Source organism: Oncorhynchus clarkii, chromosome 26, assembly GCF_045791955.1.
Source record: "Oncorhynchus clarkii lewisi isolate Uvic-CL-2024 chromosome 26, UVic_Ocla_1.0, whole genome shotgun sequence".
Classification (NCBI taxonomy): domain Eukaryota; kingdom Metazoa; phylum Chordata; class Actinopteri; order Salmoniformes; family Salmonidae; genus Oncorhynchus; species Oncorhynchus clarkii.
In genome coordinates this window covers 37,084,624-37,106,595 of record NC_092172.1, presented here as the reverse complement: position 1 = coordinate 37,106,595, position 21,972 = coordinate 37,084,624, and the positions used below count along the sequence as shown (strand labels likewise).

Sequence of the window (21,972 nt, the reverse complement as noted above, 5' to 3'; positions counted from 1 at the left end):
CCCTCGGTCTCTTTCAGCGGAAGGCCTGCCCCAGGTGTTCTACTTTGGGCCCTGTGGGAAGTATAATGCCATGGTTCTAGAGCTGCTGGGCCCCAGTTTAGAAGACCTCTTTGACCTTTGTGACAGGACCTTCTCACTAAAGACTGTATTAATGATTGCCATTCAACTGGTGAGTTCCCAACATCAAATAATGCTATATTTACAAGATGTGTTCAAACTGGTCTGCAATTCAAAGGTTGAGCTCAATTTCATGTAATTTGGACAATTTTTAGAAGAACTTAAAATGTTGTAATTAAATGTTTTTTCCCAGTTCATGATTTGGAAAGGGGCTTTTTTTTTAAATCATGAACTCATCCCCGGAAAATAATTGGATTATAATTGTCCCCAATCCTGCTGAGATCAGATTTTTGGGTCGAGTTTCTGTTTTCTTATTGAACCCTGATTGATTAACTTATTGGTCTAGTCTGTGTGTACCCATGCGTAGTTCAGTAGGCCACTCTGTTACTGACTGTCCTGTGACTTTCCTATTCAGATCTCCCGGATGGAGTATGTGCACTCTAAAAACCTCATCTACAGAGACGTAAAGCCTGAAAACTTTCTCATCGGACGCGGAGGATGCAAAAAAGACCACATTATCCACATCATTGACTTTGGCCTGGCCAAAGAGTACATCGACCCTGAAACCAAAAAACACATCCCGTACCGGGAGCACAAGAGCTTAACCGGGACGGCCCGATACATGTCCATCAACACACATTTAGGAAAAGGTATGTCTGGTTTGCCAAGAATTTCGAAGGGGTGATTTACGTAAATGTTAGACACTGCTTTGTCAGCATGCTAGTGTTGTGAAACTTGATTATGAGGTGTTCATACTTTTCGATAAATCATGTCTGCTTGGATTTGGCCAATGAGTAGGCAACATTTCTTGGCATGGGCTTCTTCTTTTTTTCATTTAAGTTTGGTAAGGTGGCAAATACTAAGTATAACTTAGCCAGGGTTTATGAGTGACTAGGGCCCTTGGACTGTTATCACAAAAAGGGAGGCAGTTTCCCAGAAAAAGGTTGGAGTTAAATCAAGTTAAGGAAATTCTAATCATGGCTCACTGCGTTTTCTTCCTTTTTGAAGTGACTCTCACTGGTTTTTATTAATAGAACAAAGTCGTCGAGACGACCTGGAAGCCTTGGGTCACATGTTCATGTACTTCCTCCGTGGGAGTCTACCGTGGCAAGGGCTAAAGGTATGTCAGCAGGTCCTCTGAGATTTCCCACTTGTGCTGTGTTTGTAGCAACGTACAGATGTTAAACTTTATGTGGTTCTTTCACAGGCTGATACACTGAAAGAACGATACCAGAAGATCGGAGACACGAAAAGAAATACTCCAGTTGAGGTTCTCTGTGAGAGCTTCCCAGGTACAGCCTGACCATTTCTCTCATCCAAATCTAAAGTTGTTTTCAATGCAACACATTCTGTATTATTATTATTTATTTATTTTACAATTTGATGATGGTAATTTAGCTAGTTGTAGGCCAGAGTGCTTTTGGAGCCCCATGACTATGTTTCAGGATGTTGTATTTTTCCCTCACATTACACAATGGTGCAGATGACTCATTCAAATCTACATCTACATTGGGTGTTTGCTGTTACAGAGGAGATGGCCACCTATTTGCGTTACGTAAGACGGTTGGATTTCTTTGAAAAGCCTGACTACGAATACCTGAGGACCCTGTTTACAGAGCTGTTTGAACGGAAAGGATACACCTTCGATTACACCTACGACTGGGTCGGCAGGCAGATAGTATGTAACTCCACTCACTGACTAATATTGGGGGGAAACATAGAGCAGGCCTAAGTATTTTAGCTACAATATAACACTGGTTTACTGTTGTACCCCATAGCCAACACCAGTGGGGACTGTCAACATGGACTCTGGGGCATCTGCCATCACGAGAGAGAGCCACCCGCACAGAGACCGGCCCTCGCAGCACCAACCCATGAGGAATCAGGTAAGCTGGACCTCCACTTTCCCAGAGCTGCCAGTTCAACTGGCTCTGGAAACCCCTGATCCACACTGATGATTTGACAAGGGAGTGCCCTAACCACAGTATTTTTCAATTAAGGCGCAAGGATCCTAACTGCTGTTACGTTACCCCTTTAGTTACTATCCCCCTAGCCTCTGGAATAGCCTGCCGGAGAACCTGAGGGGGACCGAGACTGTGGACATATTTAAAAGGGATCTTAAAACACCTTTAACTGCTTTTCCTTCGGGTGCTTTTTAGGCTTTCAATTTATTTATTTTTTTAATCCTCTGGTATAAATATTTAATTTGTACCATTTTTCTTTTTTTCTGTGAAGCGCATTGCATCCATGTCAATATAAATAAAGCTTGATTTGATTAGAGTAACCTACATCCTCCAACACTGAACCCTCCTCCTCCTCCACCTACTTACTGAAGAGCAAGTTTTAGAATCTGTGGTGGGGGGAGTTTACAGAGTGGGTCCCTTGGGTGTGGTGGGGAGGTACCACAGCAGCTCCAGGCCATAACCCACTGAGTCAGACTCATCATTCTTACTCTGTTAAATAAACAATGGTGGTTGGATCCCACAGCTGCAGCCAACTGCGACGCTTATTAAGCATGCAAGACTGCGGGGCTTGTTTGACGCACATAATGGCAACGATGCATGTGTATAAACCTCCTGGCATTTAACGGAACATTAAAGGTATATCTGGGATTTAACTTTTCTGTATTTCCTGGTTCAAAATGTTATGTATAATTGAGTTCCTTACAAAAGTAAGTTGAATGCTAACTTTATTTGCCAGTGCACTGTGGCTTTGAACCCTTTGACAAGCATTTGATTCATAAGGGGCTACCTTAACCTTTTGCACATGCCACCTCTGCATGCATTCCTCAACACTGGCCAAATACCAGAGAGGGCAATCAGGCTTTGAGGAAGTTAACCATCACCTCACCACAGTCACATCACAATGGGAAATCTCAGTCTGAACCTAGCTCACACGCTGAATGTTGCTCGTTGATATGCAGACACTTCTATCATTCTTACTCTTTTAAATAAACTGCCAAAAGAGACAGTGGCAAGAAGAAGGTATGTGAACCCTTTGGAATTACCTGGATTTCTGCATAAATTGGTTATACAATTTGATCTGATCTTTATCTAAGTTGCAACAGTAGACAAACGCAGTCTGCTTAAACTAATAACACAAACAATTATACATTTTCATGTCTTTATTGAACACACCGTGTAAACATTCACAGTGCAGGGTGGGAAAAGTATGTGAACCCTTGGATTGAATAACTGGTTGACCTTCCTTTGGCAGCAATAACCTCAACTGAAGTTTTCTGTAGTTGCAGATCAGACCTGCACAACGGTCAGGAGTAATTTTGGAACATTCCTCTTTACAAAACTGTTTCAGATCAGCAATATTCTTGGGATGACTGGTGTGAACCGCTCTTTTGAGGTCATGCCACAGCATCTCAATTTTGAAGTAGTCATTAGCCTAGGGGTTCACATACATTTTCCAACCCACACTGTGAATGTTTAAATTATGTATTCAATATAGACAAGAAAAATACAATAATTTGAGTGTTATTAGTTTAAGCAGACTGTGTTTGTCTGTGTTGACTTAGGTGATAAAGATCTCATTTTTTGACCAATTTATGTAGAAATCCAGATTATTCCAAAGGTTTCACATACTTTCTTGCCACTGTATTCATGTATTACAGTCCCGTTGATTGAATCCTTCATGTAGTCAACTGCCCTGTGTTTATTCTGTCGTGTGATGACTGGTTCACTCAGGGCCAAATCCCAACTTGTGAAGCTCACGCCTTACTGTAACTTAGTTTTGTGTATAGCACCCATTGATTTCAGTGGGGGAGATTTAAGCAAAAGAGTGGAATGTGCGTAGCGCCAAGTTAGTATCCGGCCCTCGGTCACTAATGCAGTTTCCTGCTTCGCCTTTTTTATTCATCTCTGCTTTTTTTTCCCTTTCCTTTGCCGCTTTGCATGACACCTGGCCACGCCCCCACACACACTTAAACCCCGCCCCCACCCATTCCACCCAAACTCGCAACGACCCATCCCACCCTCACTCCCTTTCCCTTCCATCACCACCACAACTCCCTGAGCAGACGGCAGCTTCTGACCGGAGGGGAGCATGGGAAGTGCAGCCCAGTCGGACAAACTCCTCCTACATGGCCTCCCACCTGGCATCGGACAGGCACGGGGGCTCAGTGCAGGTACACTACTACAACTCCACGTTGACCCATCAGTCCGTTGTCCACTTCCCCCTCCATCCCGTTTCCTCACATGGTGTGCCGGGGTCCACCACAAGTATGTCCATGGCATATGTTACACATCAGTGGCATACTTGAGTGTGGAGGTGTGTGTGTGCTCACACATCTTTTGTCCTACAGCTGATAGCCCTTGGTCTTCTTTCCCTGTGTTTTTAGAAAGACAAGCTTCGAAACAGGTGACGACTGGTTATGACAAACTAATCTGCTGGCTAGCGGAGTAGACCACCTGTTTAGGTGAGGTGCTGGCTAGCGGAGTAGACCACCTGTTTAGGTGAGGTGCTGGCTAGCGGAGTAGACCACCTGTTTAGGTGAGGTGCTGGCTAGCGGAGTAGACCACCTGTTTAGGTGAGGTGCTGGCTAGCGGAGTAGAACACCTGTTTATTAGGTGAGGCGCTGGCTGGCTGAGTAGAACACCTGTTTATTAGGTGAGGTGCTGGCTGGCTGGCAGAGTAGAACACCTGTTTATTAGGTGAGGCGCTGGCTGGCAGAGTAGAACACCTGTTTAGGTGAGGTGCTGGCTGGCGGAGTAGAACACCTGTTTATTAGGTGAGGCGCTGGCTGGCGGAGTAGAACACCTGTTTATTAGGTGAGGCGCTGGCTGGCGGAGTAGAACACCTGTTAATTAGGTGAGGTGCTGGCTGGCTGGCAGAGTAGAACACCTGTTAATTAGGTGAGGCGCTGGCTGGCAGAGTAGAACACCTGTTTAGGTGAGGTGCTGGCTGGCGGAGTAGAACACCTGTTTATTAGGTGAGGTGCTGGCTGGCTGGCAGAGTAGAACACCTGTTTATTAGGTGAGGCGCTGGCTGGCAGAGTAGAACACCTGTTTAGGTGAGGTGCTGGCTGGCGGAGTAGAACACCTGTTTATTAGGTGAGGCGCTGGCTGGCAGAGTAGAACACCTGTTAATTAGGTGAGGTGCTGGCTGGCTGGCAGAGTAGAACACCTGTTAATTAGGTGAGGCGCTGGCTGGCAGAGTAGAACACCTGTTTAGGTGAGGTGCTGGCTGGCGGAGTAGAACACCTGTTTATTAGGTGAGGTGCTGGCTGGCTGGCAGAGTAGAACACCTGTTTAGGTGAGGTGCTGGCTGGCGGAGTAGAACACCTGTTTATTAGGTGAGGTGCTGGCTGGCTGGCAGAGTAGAACACCTGTTTATTAGGTGAGGTGCTGGCTGGCTGGCAGAGTAGAACACCTGTTTATTAGGTGAGGTGCTGGCTGGCAGAGTAGAACACCTGTTTATTAGGTGAGGTGCTGGCTGGCAGAGTAGAACACTTGAAAAAGATAAGGAGAGCCACACTCTAGGAGCTCAGATGAAATGACTAAATAACCATGACGAACTGACATACAACCAGATTGATCCTTGTTGTGTTTGGTGCAGTGATAAGAATGACTTGGTTTAGCAATGCATGTTTTTGATTAAATAATCCTAAATAGGGTAAATCTTCATCAAATAATGCCCCTGCATTTTAGGGCTTCAGTATAGTGTGATTTAATGGCTAGTGTAATACATTTATGCCTCACATTTAACTCACACCTCTTGATAAATATTTGGAGAGGTTCATTTAAGGTTGAAAAGTTTATTTATTTAAAATGTGAAAAGCTAAAACTGCTTGACAAACCTTGGTAATATTTCAATAAATACGGTTTTGATACAGAACACAATAGATGGTATTACTTGCAGTATACATTGTGTGCGTGCGTCATGGACTGGCACTGTTTTTGAGCGGTGAAGTTGTGGAAACAGTCATTGACTCCATCTGAATCAACCCTCTCTCCGTGTGCCACAGGTGGTCAGTTCAACCAATGGGGAGCTGAATGCCGATGACCCTCTGGCAACACACTCCAACGCACCAATCACAGTCCAGGCTGAGGTGGAGGTGGTGGATGAGGCCAAGTATGTATCAGCTCACCCCTCACCTCTCTCCAACTCTACTCCCTCTGCTTCACCTCTCCTCCTTCATCTCTCTCTCCTACTCCCTCTGATTTACCTCTCCTCCTCCATCTCTCTCTCCTACTCCCTCTGCTTCACCTCTCCTCCTCCTTATCTCTCTCTCTCTCTCCTACTCCCTCTGCTTTACCTCTCCTCCTCCATCTCTCTCTCCTACTCCCTTTGCTTTACCTCTCCTCCTCATCTCTCTCTCTCTCCTACTCCCTCTGCTTTACCTCTCCTCCTCCTCATCTCTCTCTCTCTCTCCTACTCCCTCTGCTTTACCTCTCCTCCTCCTCATCTCTCTCTCTCTCTCCTACTCCCTCTGCTTTACCTCTCCTCCTCCTCATCTCTCTCTCTCTCTCCTACTCCCTCTGCTTTACCTCTCCTCCTCCTCATCTCTCTCTCTCTCTCTCTCTCTCATATACTCCCTCTGCTTTACCTCTCTCCCTAAACTGTCCCCTCTGTGTGTGTGTTGCTTCCTGGTTGTGTACTCTCTAAGCCTGTGTCCTGCGTGTCCCTATTACAATCCTTTGTCTTGGTAAGGTTGGGACTGCTCCTTTACCCCCCCCATCAGATATCCTCTCACTTCTCATAAGCTCGCTCAGTGCAGCAAGAGAAGAACAAATGAAAACTCATAGAATGCAATGAGCATATCAAAACTCAGTGCATATCATGTAATATCATCTCTAGGATTACCCAAAATTGGATGGACCTACTGACATTTTTGGTGAATGAAATACCTGTAACATACCCAGCATAGTGAATGCCAACATTGAGTGTTTTGTCCTTCGATATAATATAATCTTATCCACCAGTGCCTGTTGTCCCCCAGCCTGGTTCCTCTCTAGGTTTCTTCCTAGGTTCCTGCCTTCCTAGGGAGTTTTTCCTAGCCACCGTGCGTCTGCATTGCTTGCTCTTTGGCATTGCTGACATAAAGTGCTTTATAAAATCTGTTTTGAAATTGTTAGGTGATTGGCTTGTCTCCCACTTGTTCATTCATATACCCTTTTGATATGTTTTCCGCTGGCCCTTTGATTTTCCCGTCGTCATTAGACTTCCTCTTTGATACGATCCCACTGCTTTGAAAGCCAGGGCCCCAGAAGACAGTTCAATTAATGTGACAACAGGGTTTCCATAGCAATGAGGCGTAAAGCTACGTTTTTCTCTTGTTGTTTCTCTCCTTCCCTCCCTCGCTCTCTGGTAATCCTTTCTATATCCGTTACGAAAGGATTTTGGAAGTCTTGCTTGTGGTAATTAGCATCCGTGATACAGTATGTTGAAGTAGTGAGGTTATACATCAGTTGAATAGTGTCCTTAGAACTCGTTAGAACTAAACAGGTGTAGGTAGCTCTAGAACCTAAGAGTTGGAGCCATTGAGTCTTCAACCTTTTGAACCCTGCCCCCTGTGTCCACTTGTGTATGTTGTGTGTGTGTGTGGCATGGTCTGTCCCATCAACTGCTGTATTAATCTGTCTTTTTTCTCTCTACACTCTTTCTTCTCTGTAGCTGCGTGAAAATGCTCAACCTGTGGTGAGTCCCTCTCTCCTAGTCCATACCATACCCATGGGACAGGACAGGGAGTGGACCAGCCTAGGCTGCTAGTGTAGTTGACTAGTACACACTGTGAAGGGACCCTGCTCTTATACTGTGAAAAACAGATTAAAAAGAGTGATCCATATACCCACTACTGATATAGGCCAGTGGGTTATAAAATCCTTTTCAGGCAGTCTATCTCCTCACTGATAGTGATGCTACAGATCAGCTGTATGGGTTAGGTAATATCTAATGATATCATTCTTTAAATAAAACTGTGCTTTTCATACATTGACTTGAATATAGGCTATTGAGTACTTTCTTTAAAAAAGTATATACATTTGGAAATGCTGCCAATTCCTTGTTTTCTGTTATGGAGGCAGCCTTAAATATCGACTAAAACCTACTAGCTAGCAGGGCATCTTTTTTTTTTTAAATATTTACTAAAACCTACTAGCTAGTAGGGCATCTTTTAAAAAAAATATTTACTAAAACCTACTAGCTAGCAGGGCACCTTTTTTTATATTTACTAAAACCTACTAGCTAGCAGGGCGCCTTTTTATATTTACTAAAACCTACTAGCTAGCAGGGCACCTTAAATATTTACTAGAACTACTAGCTAGCAGGGCACCTTTAAATATTTACTAGAACTACTAGCTAGCGGGGCACCTTAAATATCTACTAAAACCTACTAGCTAGCAGGGCACCTTAAATATTTACTAAAACCTACTAGCTAGCAGGGCACCTTAAATATCTACTAAAACCTACTAGCTAGCAGGGCACCTTAAATATTTACTAGAACTACTAGCTAGCAGGGCACCTTTAAATATTTACTAGAACTACTAGCTAGCAGGGCACCTTAAATATCTACTAGAACTACTAGCTAGCAGGGCACCTTAAATATCTACTAGAACTACTAGCTAGCAGGGCACCTTAAATATTTACTAGAACTACTAGCTAGCAGGGCACCTTAAATATCTACTAGAACTACTAGCTAGCAGGGCACCTTAAATATTTACTAGAACTACTAGCTAGCAGGGCACCTTAAAAATTTACTAATACCTACTAGCTAGCAGGGCACCTTTTTAATATCTACTAAACCCTACTGACAGGGCACCTGAGAATAGCAAATGACTTCCTTAGGGTTCATCTCAACGCTGTGCCTTTTAAAAAGACATCCATGTTTTTTATTTGTAGCCAGTCACTGTGTTGTTTGGAGAGCTGTGGCTGACCTATGACCACTCACTGCATGCTGTAATAATCATCTCATTAGGCTCACTCTGTCCTGTGCTCTGTGTCTCCACCACTGTTGTTAATCACACCACTGTACTAAACACACTTGTCCTTTTACCTCAGACGCCCCCTGTCGGTTCTTCTTAGAACTGTTTTGACTCCACTCTGTCAGGGATCTTGGCAATAATGTGTTTTTCCTCTACCATCACCGTAGCTCTTATTTCTTCTAATGCCCCGAGTCAGTCTCTTCATGTTGATTCTACTCCTAGAGATGTTCTGATGTTGGTTAGAAGGAACGGATCTAACAACTTAACATCTCATGGCATCCATCCACTCATCTATGTTCTTGTAACCTGGCTTCAGGTCAGTTCCTCTGTCTAGCGATGCCATTTCCAGTGTTCCATTCAGGCATGGCAAGGCTAGTCAGAAGACAGCACATACAGGCATGGCAAGGCTAGTCAGAAGACAGCACATACAGGCTTGGGACCTGGCTATTGTTGCTAATCCTTGAGGCCAGTATAATCTGTGTACACTGATGGTCATTGGCTGCCTTTACACAGGCAGCCCAATTCTGATCTTTTGCCACTAATTGGGCAAAAGATCAGAATTGGGCTGCTTGTGTAAACACAGCTATTGTCTAACACATTTCTCCTCTTGTCCTCTAGATGTTGAAATTAAATGACTTCTCACTTTAACAGTTTACTAGGGTGGTGTTCCTTAGGGCATGTTTTAAAACAACGTTTTGGACAAGTTTATGTTAGACCCATCACTGCTTTGGTCTGTTTTCTTCCATTTGGTGCCTAATGGACATGACCCAGTCATAGTATCCAGTGTTGGCTTGCCTCTAACCAGTCTCTCTCCCCATCTAAAGGTGCTGTTGCTTCTTCAAAAGAAAACGGAAGAAGAACACCCCGCGACACAAATGATCAGCAGCACGCCTAGATCGCTCAAAGTCTTGCCCTAGATCGCTCAGAAGTCTTGCTCGATAAGGTTCTTAATCGAGAAAATCAATTAAGTCCCATTCAGACCAACGAAGAAGACCACGGGAGAGTGATGAGAGGCGATGTGCGTGCATACACACACACACACACCAAAACAAGTGTGGCTGTCTGTCGATGGGAATTCCTTTTTGAATTGAGTCGTCTTTCCTCCACGATGCTTGGGAGTATTTGGCGGGCCCCGTTGTTGCCGGGATTGGGATCTTGGCTTTTGCAATTAGTTTAAGGTTGATTGATGGGCTGGACAATGGAAACACAACAGACGATCTGTCAGCCTCCTGCTCTTTCATAAACACACACTGAATGTATGGGCGGGAAGTTAAATGTCTATGGGAGAATTTAGTAGATGGGACAAGTCCTGGGAGAGGAAAGCTTGTTGGCTACTGACTGACTACATGTAAATAATGGACCAATATCAGTTGGAACTGGTACACTTCAATAAACGCTTTGGACTTCAGCGTAACAGTGTCCACATGGTAGCAACCGAGTGGGCTTTACTTCACACTGCACGCTAAGGAGAGAAGAGAGGGAGGTGGTGGCTTGAGTGTTGTCTTTACTGCTACTGTCCAATGCCTTAACCAAACCAGCACCCCACAGAGCCAGGAGAGGGTGACGCAGGAGGCCAGGCTCTCCATACTGAGAGGATATCTATGGTCCCTGCTTAATGTAATGACATAACATGTGGAGTTCAGTTCCTCACTGGTGGTACAGTATCTATACAATGGGTGGTTCAGAAATAATGTTGACTAGGGGCAACACTTTTAGGGTTAATTTGGATGTTTGTCAGTGAACTGTCATGTAATTCAGTGCCATGTCAGCTTTGTGCGTTCAATCTCTATCTGCAATGTTAATAACGCTGCAACACACTGTGTAAGCCCCTGGTCTCGTAGAATGATCTCCTCTTCTGTGTTGTTGAGGGAATGCTCTTTCACATTTTCTGCCCCTCTGTTTCCAGTGTATTTGCCCTGTGCTGCAAAGCATAATCTGTGAGACCATTAATGATGATTGATCCCAAATGCCAAGTCCCAAATGGAAAACATGGGATTGCCTCAAAAGGATATTAAGAAGTACCTGGTAAAAATCTGTCTATATGGTGTTTTTTCAATATCACTTTTTGTTTTTCCTTGCAAGTGTCATGGAGGATTGCCTTGAACAAACAAACTGGACGTCGACAATGTCACCATGCCTATCCTCTTCACAGCATTAATTCCATAGGAGTGACTTTTGGGTTTTATGTAATTATGTAGATTTTTTTGTTAAATATATAGCTAATGTGAATTTCAAATGTGAGCAAATGTATTTTTCTCTTTCAAATAGCCATGAAGTATGAGAAATGGACAGAGGGGGACAAAAAGCTAGACTTTTGACTGCACTACATTTGTTGACCCACTGTTATTGACCTAAGACCTTGCTTTCCCCGTACTGTATTGATGGATGTGCTCAATATACTTAATTGTAGCGGCCTTGTGTGCTAGGTCTGTTCTAACAATACACTTAACCAATTCTGTCTTTAAACCCCCTCCTTGTTTAACCCCTGTGCCATGACATATGTAAACACACTGTCATACACACCCTAGACATTAATGTATGATGTGATGTCGACTCCTGGTGGGGTGTTGGATACTGATGTCCTAGTGACCATGGTTGTGTTCAGTAGGGCACACTGTTGCCAAACGTTTTGCAACTGTAATCAAGCGGTGTTATTGTACAAGGTCAGGTAGTACCTCTCGTTTTGGAAAAAAAATTCTCCCTGCTGAACACAACCCAGGTTGGTCGTCCCATATGGAGGCACAATGCCTGGGGATGCCAACCGGCTCTACAGACCTCTATGAGCAGGCATGCTTGAATGTGCATAATGATATTGTGTATATATTTTTATTTTTTTTCACCATTGTGACTTGAGCTCGTTCCTCTGGGGTGTAAGTTATTGTGTTGAGAGTACTCGAATATGATACATCTATTGGACTTCTTCTGTTGTCTTTTACGTTTTATAGGTCAGTACGGTATTCCTCTGAGATGTCTGAGGGAATAACTGGTGAGGAAAAGGCGTTTTTGAATGACGGATATTCCTCATAGTGCCTCTTGAATGGGTGTTTTGAGGGAGGGGTTTGGCATTGCTGTCTAGCTTGCCTCTGTTGGATGTCTCTGGGTTTGTGGTTTAGCCTAGGGTTGGATTGGCATTCTGTCGTTCAGGAACATCAGTCGCTGCTGCATAACAGGGTCAGGGGTTCATGTCAAGCATGTCAGCAGAATGGCTCCACCTGCTGGGTGTATGAAGGCTTTTCTGTCAGGACTTCAATCCAGTGTTGCTCAGTCTGTTCTCGGGGTGCGGGGGTGGTGTGTTGTAGCCCAGCGCTAACACCTCATTCAGCCAATCACTAACTCCTTGAATATTGGAGTCATTGTGTGTTAGTGCAGGGCTGGAACAATAATGTGCATCCTCTGGCTGTCTCCTGAGGATGTTTTGAGAAGCACTACTTTTAGTTGACCCACAGTAGACTAGTCATTACAGTTACACTGTGACATACCAGTTCACTTTGAAAGTGTAAGGTATTGTTGAATCTAGTGAGACAGACATCCAGAGAAAGGCCTTGAATGGTCCCTTCTGTTCCTAATGCCACCCTATGGACTACTATCTGCCACCGTCACCTGTGCCAGGAAAATGTCAACTAGAACTCTGATGGAATTCCACCTCGTGTCCCACTGACCTTTTTTTTAAATATTTGTTTCACCCATCTGTAATGTTGAAAGTGAACATTGTGGTTTGGAGCTAGCGATTTAAAGTATATTGTGTTCTTAAGGTGGCTGAGAGTAATACCATAATTATTGAACCACTTGTCAATTAATAATTGTTTTAATTAACTCCTCAACCGTACATTTCCATTTCAGTGGACCATTTTATTTTGGAGTGGAACGTCACTTGTATACTTTGATGTATCTGTATCCTACTGTTAACAGCGGTCTTAATGCAGGTGTTGTATCACTGTTGAAATTAATTTCCTTCCTGCAATTTTGTCTTTACAGCTGATAAACATGAATAATACAAATTGATATGCACATTCTAGTTTTCTCAAGCCTTTCCACAGCCTGTCTAGAATGAGGAATATTTGCTATAGTGTGTATTTGCATGGCTTATCTGGAGAAGATGTCTGCCTGTTTTAATGGCAAGGCTTCCTGAGGTGGACGTATGAAGCTACGCCACCCGTACAAAGTTATTCTCTCTGGGCATAATGGAGCTCTACAAAGTCCTCCCATTGGCTTGATAAGTCTTACTCAGAGCACATTCCAATTTCAGGTGTCATTGCTTAAACAGTACTACACCTTGCCTGTCAGTCAGACCTCATTGCGTTCAATTGACTTGTCTTGTGTTATTCACCATTTTATTTCCTGCATGTCCAAATGGCATGTAAATCCTTATAGCAGCGTAGAGGAGGATGAATGGAAAGAGATGGCGAGTCTTTTTTGGGGGGAGGGGGGGGGGGGGTTCTATGGCACTTTCTTCCTGTCGTTGTACTGTAGCGTTGTCTTGGGTTGGTTGTATATGTCTGGGAGAGAAGTTGGGTGTGACACATGACTGCAATGTTTTAATTCTTTTAGGTTTTACAGAGTTCACCATTATATATTTTTTGTTTTTGTCAGTTGGATTCTGTTAAAGAATATAAAGATGTTTTTTCTTTCAAACTGTGGAAAGTAGAATTGTACAGTACCACAAGTTTATCGCCCTACTCTTGCTCTGGCAATTTATTTTCAAACCTATGATTTAAGAAATGAATCCTACAACTGTATTATGAATATTGTGTTGAAATATGAATGTTACTTCAAATCTATTTGAATGGTTTAACCTAGGTTAAGGGCTTCATGAATGAAAGACCCATCTTTTGATTTTGTTATTTTTATTATAATTTAATTTTAAGTACAGAAAGATAAATGACCAGACTTTATCTGAAAGGCCTATTTTCCTAGGGATTCGTGTGAGACGTGTCACATGTATCCTTACAAATTCACTTTTTATTCCCTCCACGCTTTAAAGGGGAAACACGTTTTCACCCTTTTTTTCTTTTTTTTTAAATAAAAAAATCTCTCTTAATAACCTTTTGTTGTGAGTATGGGTCTGTTTTTTTCCAGTACAGTGTCACATTACATTATAATGAGCCATCTTAGAATTGCTGAGAAAGCATGTCACCCATAGAAAATAATATTTTTATGGTCACATCTTCTCAGGTCACGTTCAACCTATGGGCGAATCTCAATTTCGTACTCCTTACATCCTCTCGTCTCCTCTAAAACCTATTGAATGAGAGAGAGCCAGAGGTTCATCCCCTCCGACTTTCTCCAAATGGGGTTTGAGGAGAGAGGACTCACAATTGAATCTCCCTGTGACTTTTCCCCGCAAGGTTGCAGCTGCACTGCATCAGCTTTCAAGGTTTCGTGGGCCGTACCTTTGATCATACATTACTACTAAGCTGTATAATTTAATACAAAACATTTTTGCAACAGTTCCTGCAATGTCATGCTATGTAGGCCTAAACCTGAGAAAACATGTGATTCACGTAATTATTAAGTGTTGACAAAACGTTGAACATAATGTATAGCCAGCCTACGTCTTCCACACCAGTAAACATACATTGTTACACTCAGTGAATCTTAAATTCCATTAAAACAAATTTGATTTAACTAGGCAAATCGGTTAAGAACAAATAATTATTTTACAATGACGTCCTACCGCTGCCAAACCCTCTCCTAACCCGGACGACGCTGTGCCAATTGTGCGCCGCTCTTTGCGACTGCCGATAACGGCCGGTTGTGATACTGCCCGGAATCGAAACAAGGTCTTGTAGTAACACCGCTAGCACTGCGATGCCGTGCCTTCGACCACTGCGCCACTCGGGAGGCTATTGTACTACGAAGTGGACTGGATCGGTACATTTTGTATAAAATTCAATGCACAAAATGTTTTTTGTGTGTCAAATGTAGACAACCAGTAGCGGGCAGTGTTGCAAAGCTACAAAAACAAATGTCTGCAGCATTTTCTTCCTGCATCGTAGATAAACTTCCGGTCACAAATTCCCCAGTTCTTTTCCGCCAGCCCAAGCCAACATGGTGGGTATTTAACAAAGTTGAATACATCACAATCTGTTTCAATCCTTGTCTCTTATCAGTTCCAGACACGTCTACAAGCATATCAAATGTTAATTAAAATACGACATATTTTCACAGATATTTATTTGTGATTTGTTGCATTTTATTTACCAGTTTATTGTGTAGCTTCCCTAGCTTGTGAATGTAGCAAGCTAGCTTGCCGGTAGCTAGCACAAGATCTTTCAATCTAGTCACTGGTCTGCTAGCGAGCGGCACCACTATATCAACTAGCTGGCTAGTTGTGTTTACGGGTCGTGTAGTACGTAGTCTATCTGTCCCTCGCGTCTGGTAAGAATGAGTTAGCTGGATATAGCTAAGATTGTTTAGCCAGAAATGTTTTTAGCTAACTAGCTGCTTAGCTAGCTATCTTGCCATTCATACCCGTGTAGTTATTAACTAAAGTTATTTTATGTCAATGGTCTTGTGGTGGTCTGCTAGCCAGCCAGGAATTAATGTTGGTTGATGTCAAATTCAGTTACTTGTCACTCAAGGAGTTCTAGCTAGCTGTCTGCTGTCCAGAAGAAACAGTTGGCACTATGCATCTAGCTAACTAGCTATGCATATTCTGTTGAATATTGTTCCTGTATTTGTGCTTTGCTGGGCTAGTTTGCATTAAGCTACCAGTTGTCAGAGGTTGAAACAATTCCAAGTGAACATGAATAATTGCAGTGATGTTGTGTAGTAGTTACAGATATGCAATTTAGAGGTATTGTCTCAAGAAACTGGTGTGATTCTGCCGTTAACAAGCTGATGGTCTTCCCAACAGGGACGAGTCAGGACCAAGACGGTAAAAAAGGCCGCCAGGGTCATCATTGAGAAGTACTACACCCGGCTGGGCAGTGACTTCCACGTCAACAAGAGGGTATGTGAGGAGATAGCCATCATCCCCAGCAAGAAGCTGCGCAACAAGATCTCTGGGTGAGTGAATGCTCCAATACAAGCTTGGGTCACTTTCAAGCCTCAGACCACCCAATAACCACCTAATACCTCTGTCACATGATCCTGCTGACCCAAATCGTACTGTGCTTGCTCAGATATTTTCTTAACACATTGTAGTTTCCAGCACAGTTCCAGCGTCTGTGGCATATCCATAACCAGGCCAGTGCAGTACGGCTACGCTCAGTACTTTTAGAAGGGTGCAAGTCTGACCAAATGAAGGCTTACTATTTTGTCGCTTCAAGGAGCTTGTGTTGCTGAACCACGGCAGGCTTCTTGGCTCCATGTCCAACATTCCTGTGTTAAATCAGGGGCTTTTTTTGCTTTGTCTTACAGACAGAATAATGTAAAGAAAGAGTAAGCTGCTATTCTTGGTTCAGTTGGTTGGAGCTGGAGCGTGACGCTGGCAATGTCAAGGTTGAAAGGCTGTGGATTCAGTTCCTGCATGGATATCTTAAACATAATATACTTGTTGTGAACTGCTTTGAAGAACTCTTTGTAATAGATGTGTTGTGTTCCTGTATGTTTGTGCACATCGGTTGTTCAGTGGTTTAAGATGTTATAAGTATAGTCCAATTATTTAAAGGACTAGTATTGGCTCAATAGTTGAACACTTGTGCTCACTTCATTCTCAGTGATAGTTGACCTCTAGTCTCCATGTCAAAGTCGGAGATATTTGGCCTGACTGTAGACAAGTGGTGTTTCAATATTGGGCTTGTTGCACATTTAATAATTGTCTGATCCCAATGTAGGTTATTTGCTTCCTGAGCCGTTGTGCAGAAATTGGCTTTTTTCTTGTTGCAAATATACAAGTAGGTAAAAGCCTTTCTGATTGAAGTCTTATTCTGATTATCTGAGTGTTTGTGGCATTGTTTTGTTTGTTTTCTCAAATTGACCCAGCCTGCTTCTGGGGTGAGAGGTTGCCTTGGCAACATGAGAGCCCTGTGCCTCATTCCTCATCTGCTTGAGAACTGTCCCTGTGCTGTAGGTGTAGACCTAGTGGTTGTTGACCATAGTCAGTGATCTTTGCCACTTACCAATAAAAGGGATTGGAAAGAGACGCTCAAATTGTAGTGTCTGTTGGTGCCCACTTGGGCAACCCAATTCTGATCTTTTTTGACACCAGTTGGTCTTTTTCACATCAGATCATTTTCAAAGCTGATTGATACAATGTCAGTAAACCACTGCAAGGCCTCCCTGTCTAATCAAACATCATGAAACATGTTCAGGTTGTTTTACGGACTCGGTCTTAGTTATGTCACTCGTCAAACTATGATTAAGGGATTATTAGAGTCAGATGTTGTATTGTTTTCAAGGCCAGGAATTAAACTGTGTCGTCTTAGGTCTCTCTTTATGTAGTGTTGTGTTGTCTCTCTTGTCGTGATGTGTGTTGTCCTATATTTTAATTTATTTTTAATCCTAGCCCCCATCACTTTTTTGTCTTTTGGTAGACCGTCATTGTAAATAAGAATTTGTTCTTAACTGACTTGCATTGTTAAATAAAGGTCAAATAAAAAGATGCCCTGAATCCATGCGCTAGTTTACTGACCTCTGTCTACTCTATACTGTTCTGTTCTAAGTACCCATCTGTGTACAGTACACCCTCAAGTGCTTATCTCTGTCATTGTTGGATATAACAGGCTGTAAAATCACCAGGAAATCAGCTCAGTGATTTTTTTTTATTTAGGAAATCTTTTCTCAAGTATTCCTACGCATAAATAGTCATATATGAGCCCAAATCTCACTGTATCGTCTGTGTAAAATGCCCCTTATGTATGGTCTGTATTCTCCCATGCGTGTCCCCTTCCTAGGTATGTGACCCATCTGATGAAGCGTATCCAGAGGGGCCCCGTCAGAGGCATCTCCATCAAGCTGCAGGAGGAGGAGAGGGAGAGGAGGGACAACTATGTCCCAGAGGTCAGTGGGGTTCCTCTGTGGTTTACCTCCAAGCCGTGCATTTAGAGAGTTGGGACATTGAGGTTCCTGCGTTACGATGCATTAACATGACACTACAACATTCTATGGTAGCCACGTTAGCCTCCAGATTTACCTTGCAGTTTGGTCCTTCATCTTGCTTCAGATAACTTGAGAAATGTCCTTGCTGATTGTGATATCTATAAGGTTGTAATTTGGTGCCTACCTGTATCGAAAGTGGCTGTGGCATGGTTGTTGCCAGATCCACTGTAAAGCTGATGGTCTTTGTTCGTGTCTGTAGGTGTCTGCTCTGGACCAGGAGATCATCGAGGTGGATCCCGACACCAAGGAGATGCTGAAGCTGTTGGTATGTTCAAACCCTCACTTCTCAGATCTCACTGCCTACCTACAGTTTCAGTCTAAACGTGATGTTTTCTTGTTACGGACGTGTTTGTGCATTGAGTACTCTGACCTCATCCAGCAACGATGTAGCCTCCTATCTCACACTGGACAGAATGTAAACACACACACTGGACATAACAGAGCAGAATGTAAACACACACACACTGGACATAACAGAGCAGAATGTAAACACACACACACTGGACATAACAGAGCAGAATGTAAACACACACACACTGGACATAACAGAGCAGAATGTAAACACACACACACTGGACATAACCGAGCAGAATGTAAACACACACACACTGGACATAACAGAGCAGAATGTAAACACACACACTGGACATAACAGAGCAGAATGTAAACACACACACTGGACATAACAGAGCAGAATGTAAACACACACACTGGACATAACAGAGCAGAATGTAAACACACACTGGACATAACAGAGCAGAATGTAAACACACACACAACAGAGCAGAATGTAAACACACACACTGGGCTGGTCATAATGATTAGTGCAGTATTGGAACGTTAATAAGTCGCTTCCGACCTAAAGACTGTAGCTCTGTACTTTTCCTGCTGTGTTAACACCACTACAAGGGAGATTTCACAATATCGTCCGTGGCCAATAGAAATGCGTCTATCAGATTTAGATATGATCATTTTTCACACTAGTTTTGATGTAGTGAGCTACTTTAGTTAAGCACTGTTTCTCTGATAGTGTCTTATAGTTGATCACATATTGCTCTGTATTACTGTAGCTCAACTACTTCTGCTGCCAAGTAATTGGTAGCTTTCCCAATACTGAGGACAAGTAGGGCACTGGAAAGCTTTCCCGTCTTTGCTGGGCACCGTCAGTGTTATCTTCCTATGATGGACCTCAGAATGTAATGCTCATTAAAGCTAGGTGAGGAATTGTTTGACTAAATCTGAAATCTTTCCTCTGTTAGGACTTCGGCAACCTGTCGAACCTGCAGGTCACCCAGCCTACCGTTGGAATGAACTTCAAAACACCCAGGGGAGTCTAGACACGTTTCATATCGCTGTCAATAAAGACAAGTGGAAAGGAAACACTGTAGCGGTCTCTTTTGCAAGGTCACAATCACACATTATCTTACTCGAAGCCTGGGATTCAATCATATCAAATGTTAACCAACAATAGCAGATCTCCCTTGTGGCTCAGTTGGTAGAGCATGGTGCTTGCCATGCCAGGGTTGTGGGTTTGATTCCCACGCAGGACTAGTATGAAAAAGGAAAACAAATCATTATGCACTCAGGATAAGTGTTTGTTAAATGACTCAAATATAATACAAATAAAGTGGTCGGGAGGAAGAAGTGTGTTGGCGCCGTCAAATCATTGAGCAGCTTCACCCCACTAGCGTTAAGTTCAGAACGAGAAAAGGTGTAGGATATATAGAAATAATTATGCTCACATTGAAAAAATGGGATGTATAGATTATCGAGCTGCATGGGATTTCTGTTCATTCGACTCCATACAGTCCGATAGCAATGTCCGCTTGTGGATTTGACAGCTCTAAAGCAGTTCCACTTCCGACACAACAACCGCTATGTGGACGTCGGCTAAAGCGGATCTGATTGAATACAGCCCTAGGGTCAGGATGCAATCCGATTGTGGGTAATAGACGTTGCAGCTTTTACAGGCAATTTCCCATTGAACTGACCTATGCAGCGTTTACCGTGGGTACATTACCTTAAAGCTGCAATGTCTATTACCTGTGATCGGATTGAATCCCAGGCTAAAACAATCACACAGCCTGCCTCCATCTCAATATTGTCTAAAGGTGTTTTCACACTGGGTCCCTTTCAGACAATTTGTGAACTCCGCCGGTTCCCTTCATTTTTTGTCCAGTGTGAACAAGTCAAAGGAACTCAGACCTCTCAAAGGTGAACCGAACTGAGACCATCTCCAGTTCGGTTCGCTTGAATTCCTCAGTCCAGTTCCCTTAATTAGGGCAATGTGAACACAACGCTCCCCAGGTTGGCTTGTCATTATTCCCGCACCACCCACTAGACTACTGCTTCCCCTGCCATAACCCCACCCACTAGACTACTGCTTCCCCTGCCATAACCCCACCCACTAGACTACTGCTTCCCCTGCCATAACCCCACCCACTAGACTACTGCAACACTGCTTCCCCTGCCATAACCCCACCCACTAGACTACTGCAACACTGTTTCCCTGCCATAACCCCTCACACTAGACTACTGCAACACTGCTTCCCCTGCCATAACCCCTCACACTAGACTACTGCAACACTGCTTCCCCTGACATAACCCCACCCACTAGACTACTGCAACACTGCTTCCCCTGCCATAACCCCTCACACTAGACTACTGCAACACTGCTTCCCCTGACATAACCCCACCCACTAGACTACTGCAACACTGCTTCCCCTGCCATAAACCCTCACACTAGACTACTGCAACACTGCTTCCCCTGCCATAACCCCTCACACTAGACTACTGCAACACTGTTTCCCCTGACATAACCCCACCCATGAGACTACTGCAACACTGCTTCCCCTGCCATAACCCCACCCACTAGACTACTGCAACACTGCTTCCCCTGACATAACCCCACCCACTAGACTACTGCAACACTGTTTCCCCTGACATAACCCCACCCACTAGACTACTGCAACACTGTTTCCCCTGACATAACCCCACCCACTAGACTACTGCTTCCCCTGACATAACCCCTCCCACTAGACTACTGCTTCCCCTGACATAACCCCACCCACTAGACTACTGCTTCCCCTGCCATAACCCCACCCACTAGACTACTGCTTCCCCTGACATAACCCCTCACACTAGACTACTGCTTCCCCTGACATAACCCCTCACACGCAGAATGGTTGTCCAAAATGGTTTGAATATTTGATCTATAGGCTGAGAGCTTCATAAGCTGATTAGATTGTGGGGTTTGAATAGTGTGAGAAGACAACATATATTTGGTGAGAATCAGAACTTAGGGTATGAAATCAATTCAGGCTCTTAAAGGGGCAGTAGCCTAGATTGAAAATTGTACACCCAATTACAGAATTATTGAATCTGCAGTTATTATATTTATTGTTGCCAATGTTAATAGTATCTTCTGATTACAATTATTGCATCTTAACTAAATGCAATCTATTAGCTTGCAACATATAAGTAGGTTTATATCTAGCTGTCCGATAACACGTTCTGATGGAATGACTTGTCCTGCACTTTGTATAAACCACGAGTGCATTGAGTGAATGTTTCTTTCTAAACATAGCAATGTGAATGCAAAGAGGACTGACCTATAAAAAAATAAAGTGAACTGGCAAAAGAGTTGAGTCATTCAAAGTCAGGGGCAGTGTGAATAGAGAGAACAGCTATTTTCCCCAAAAAATCCCCCTCGAGTTGACTTTAAAAGAACCGAACTCAGTCCTCTGAAGAGGACTATGTGAAAACACCCTCAGAGGATCCATCTCATTATCTAGAAGAGGATGTGCCTTTCAAACTTAATCCACATTGTTACAGCCTGAATTTAAAGTGTTTCCCCTCATCCATCTACACACTAACTAATAAT

General features: G+C 43.4%; 2 protein-coding genes across 5 annotated transcripts in view; both read left to right on the top strand.

The window, feature by feature from the left end:
- The window catches only part of LOC139384305 (casein kinase I), a 45,135-nt gene extending 31,042 nt beyond the window's left edge, over window positions 1-14,093 (top strand). Inside the window, exons 5-14 of one of the 4 annotated variants that reach the window (XM_071128982.1) lie at window positions 18-169; window positions 533-767; window positions 1,152-1,237; window positions 1,325-1,409; window positions 1,647-1,795; window positions 1,896-2,003; window positions 4,145-4,252; window positions 6,092-6,198; window positions 7,741-7,764; window positions 9,872-10,170. In XM_071128982.1, the coding sequence (XP_070985083.1) occupies window positions 18-169; window positions 533-767; window positions 1,152-1,237; window positions 1,325-1,409; window positions 1,647-1,795; window positions 1,896-2,003; window positions 4,145-4,252; window positions 6,092-6,198; window positions 7,741-7,764; window positions 9,872-9,926 (1,109 nt within the window). In that variant the 3' untranslated portion in view covers window positions 9,927-10,170. Of the gene's footprint in view, window positions 1-17; window positions 170-532; window positions 768-1,151; window positions 1,238-1,324; window positions 1,410-1,646; window positions 1,796-1,895; window positions 2,004-4,144; window positions 4,253-6,091; window positions 6,199-7,740; window positions 7,765-9,871 lie in introns of all 4 variants that reach the window. The other 3 variants (XM_071128983.1, XM_071128984.1, XM_071128985.1) reach the window with 3 other exon arrangements.
- Window positions 14,094-15,032: 939 nt separating this feature from the next.
- On the top strand, window positions 15,033-19,469 carry LOC139384526 (small ribosomal subunit protein eS17-like). The gene is made up of 5 exons (XM_071129355.1): window positions 15,033-15,098; window positions 15,904-16,055; window positions 17,885-17,990; window positions 18,289-18,354; window positions 19,349-19,469. Exons 1-5 carry the CDS (start codon window positions 15,096-15,098, stop codon window positions 19,424-19,426), a joined length of 405 nt encoding a protein of 134 aa, XP_070985456.1. The 5' UTR covers window positions 15,033-15,095; the 3' UTR covers window positions 19,427-19,469.
- The last annotated feature ends 2,503 nt before the right edge of the window (window positions 19,470-21,972 follow it).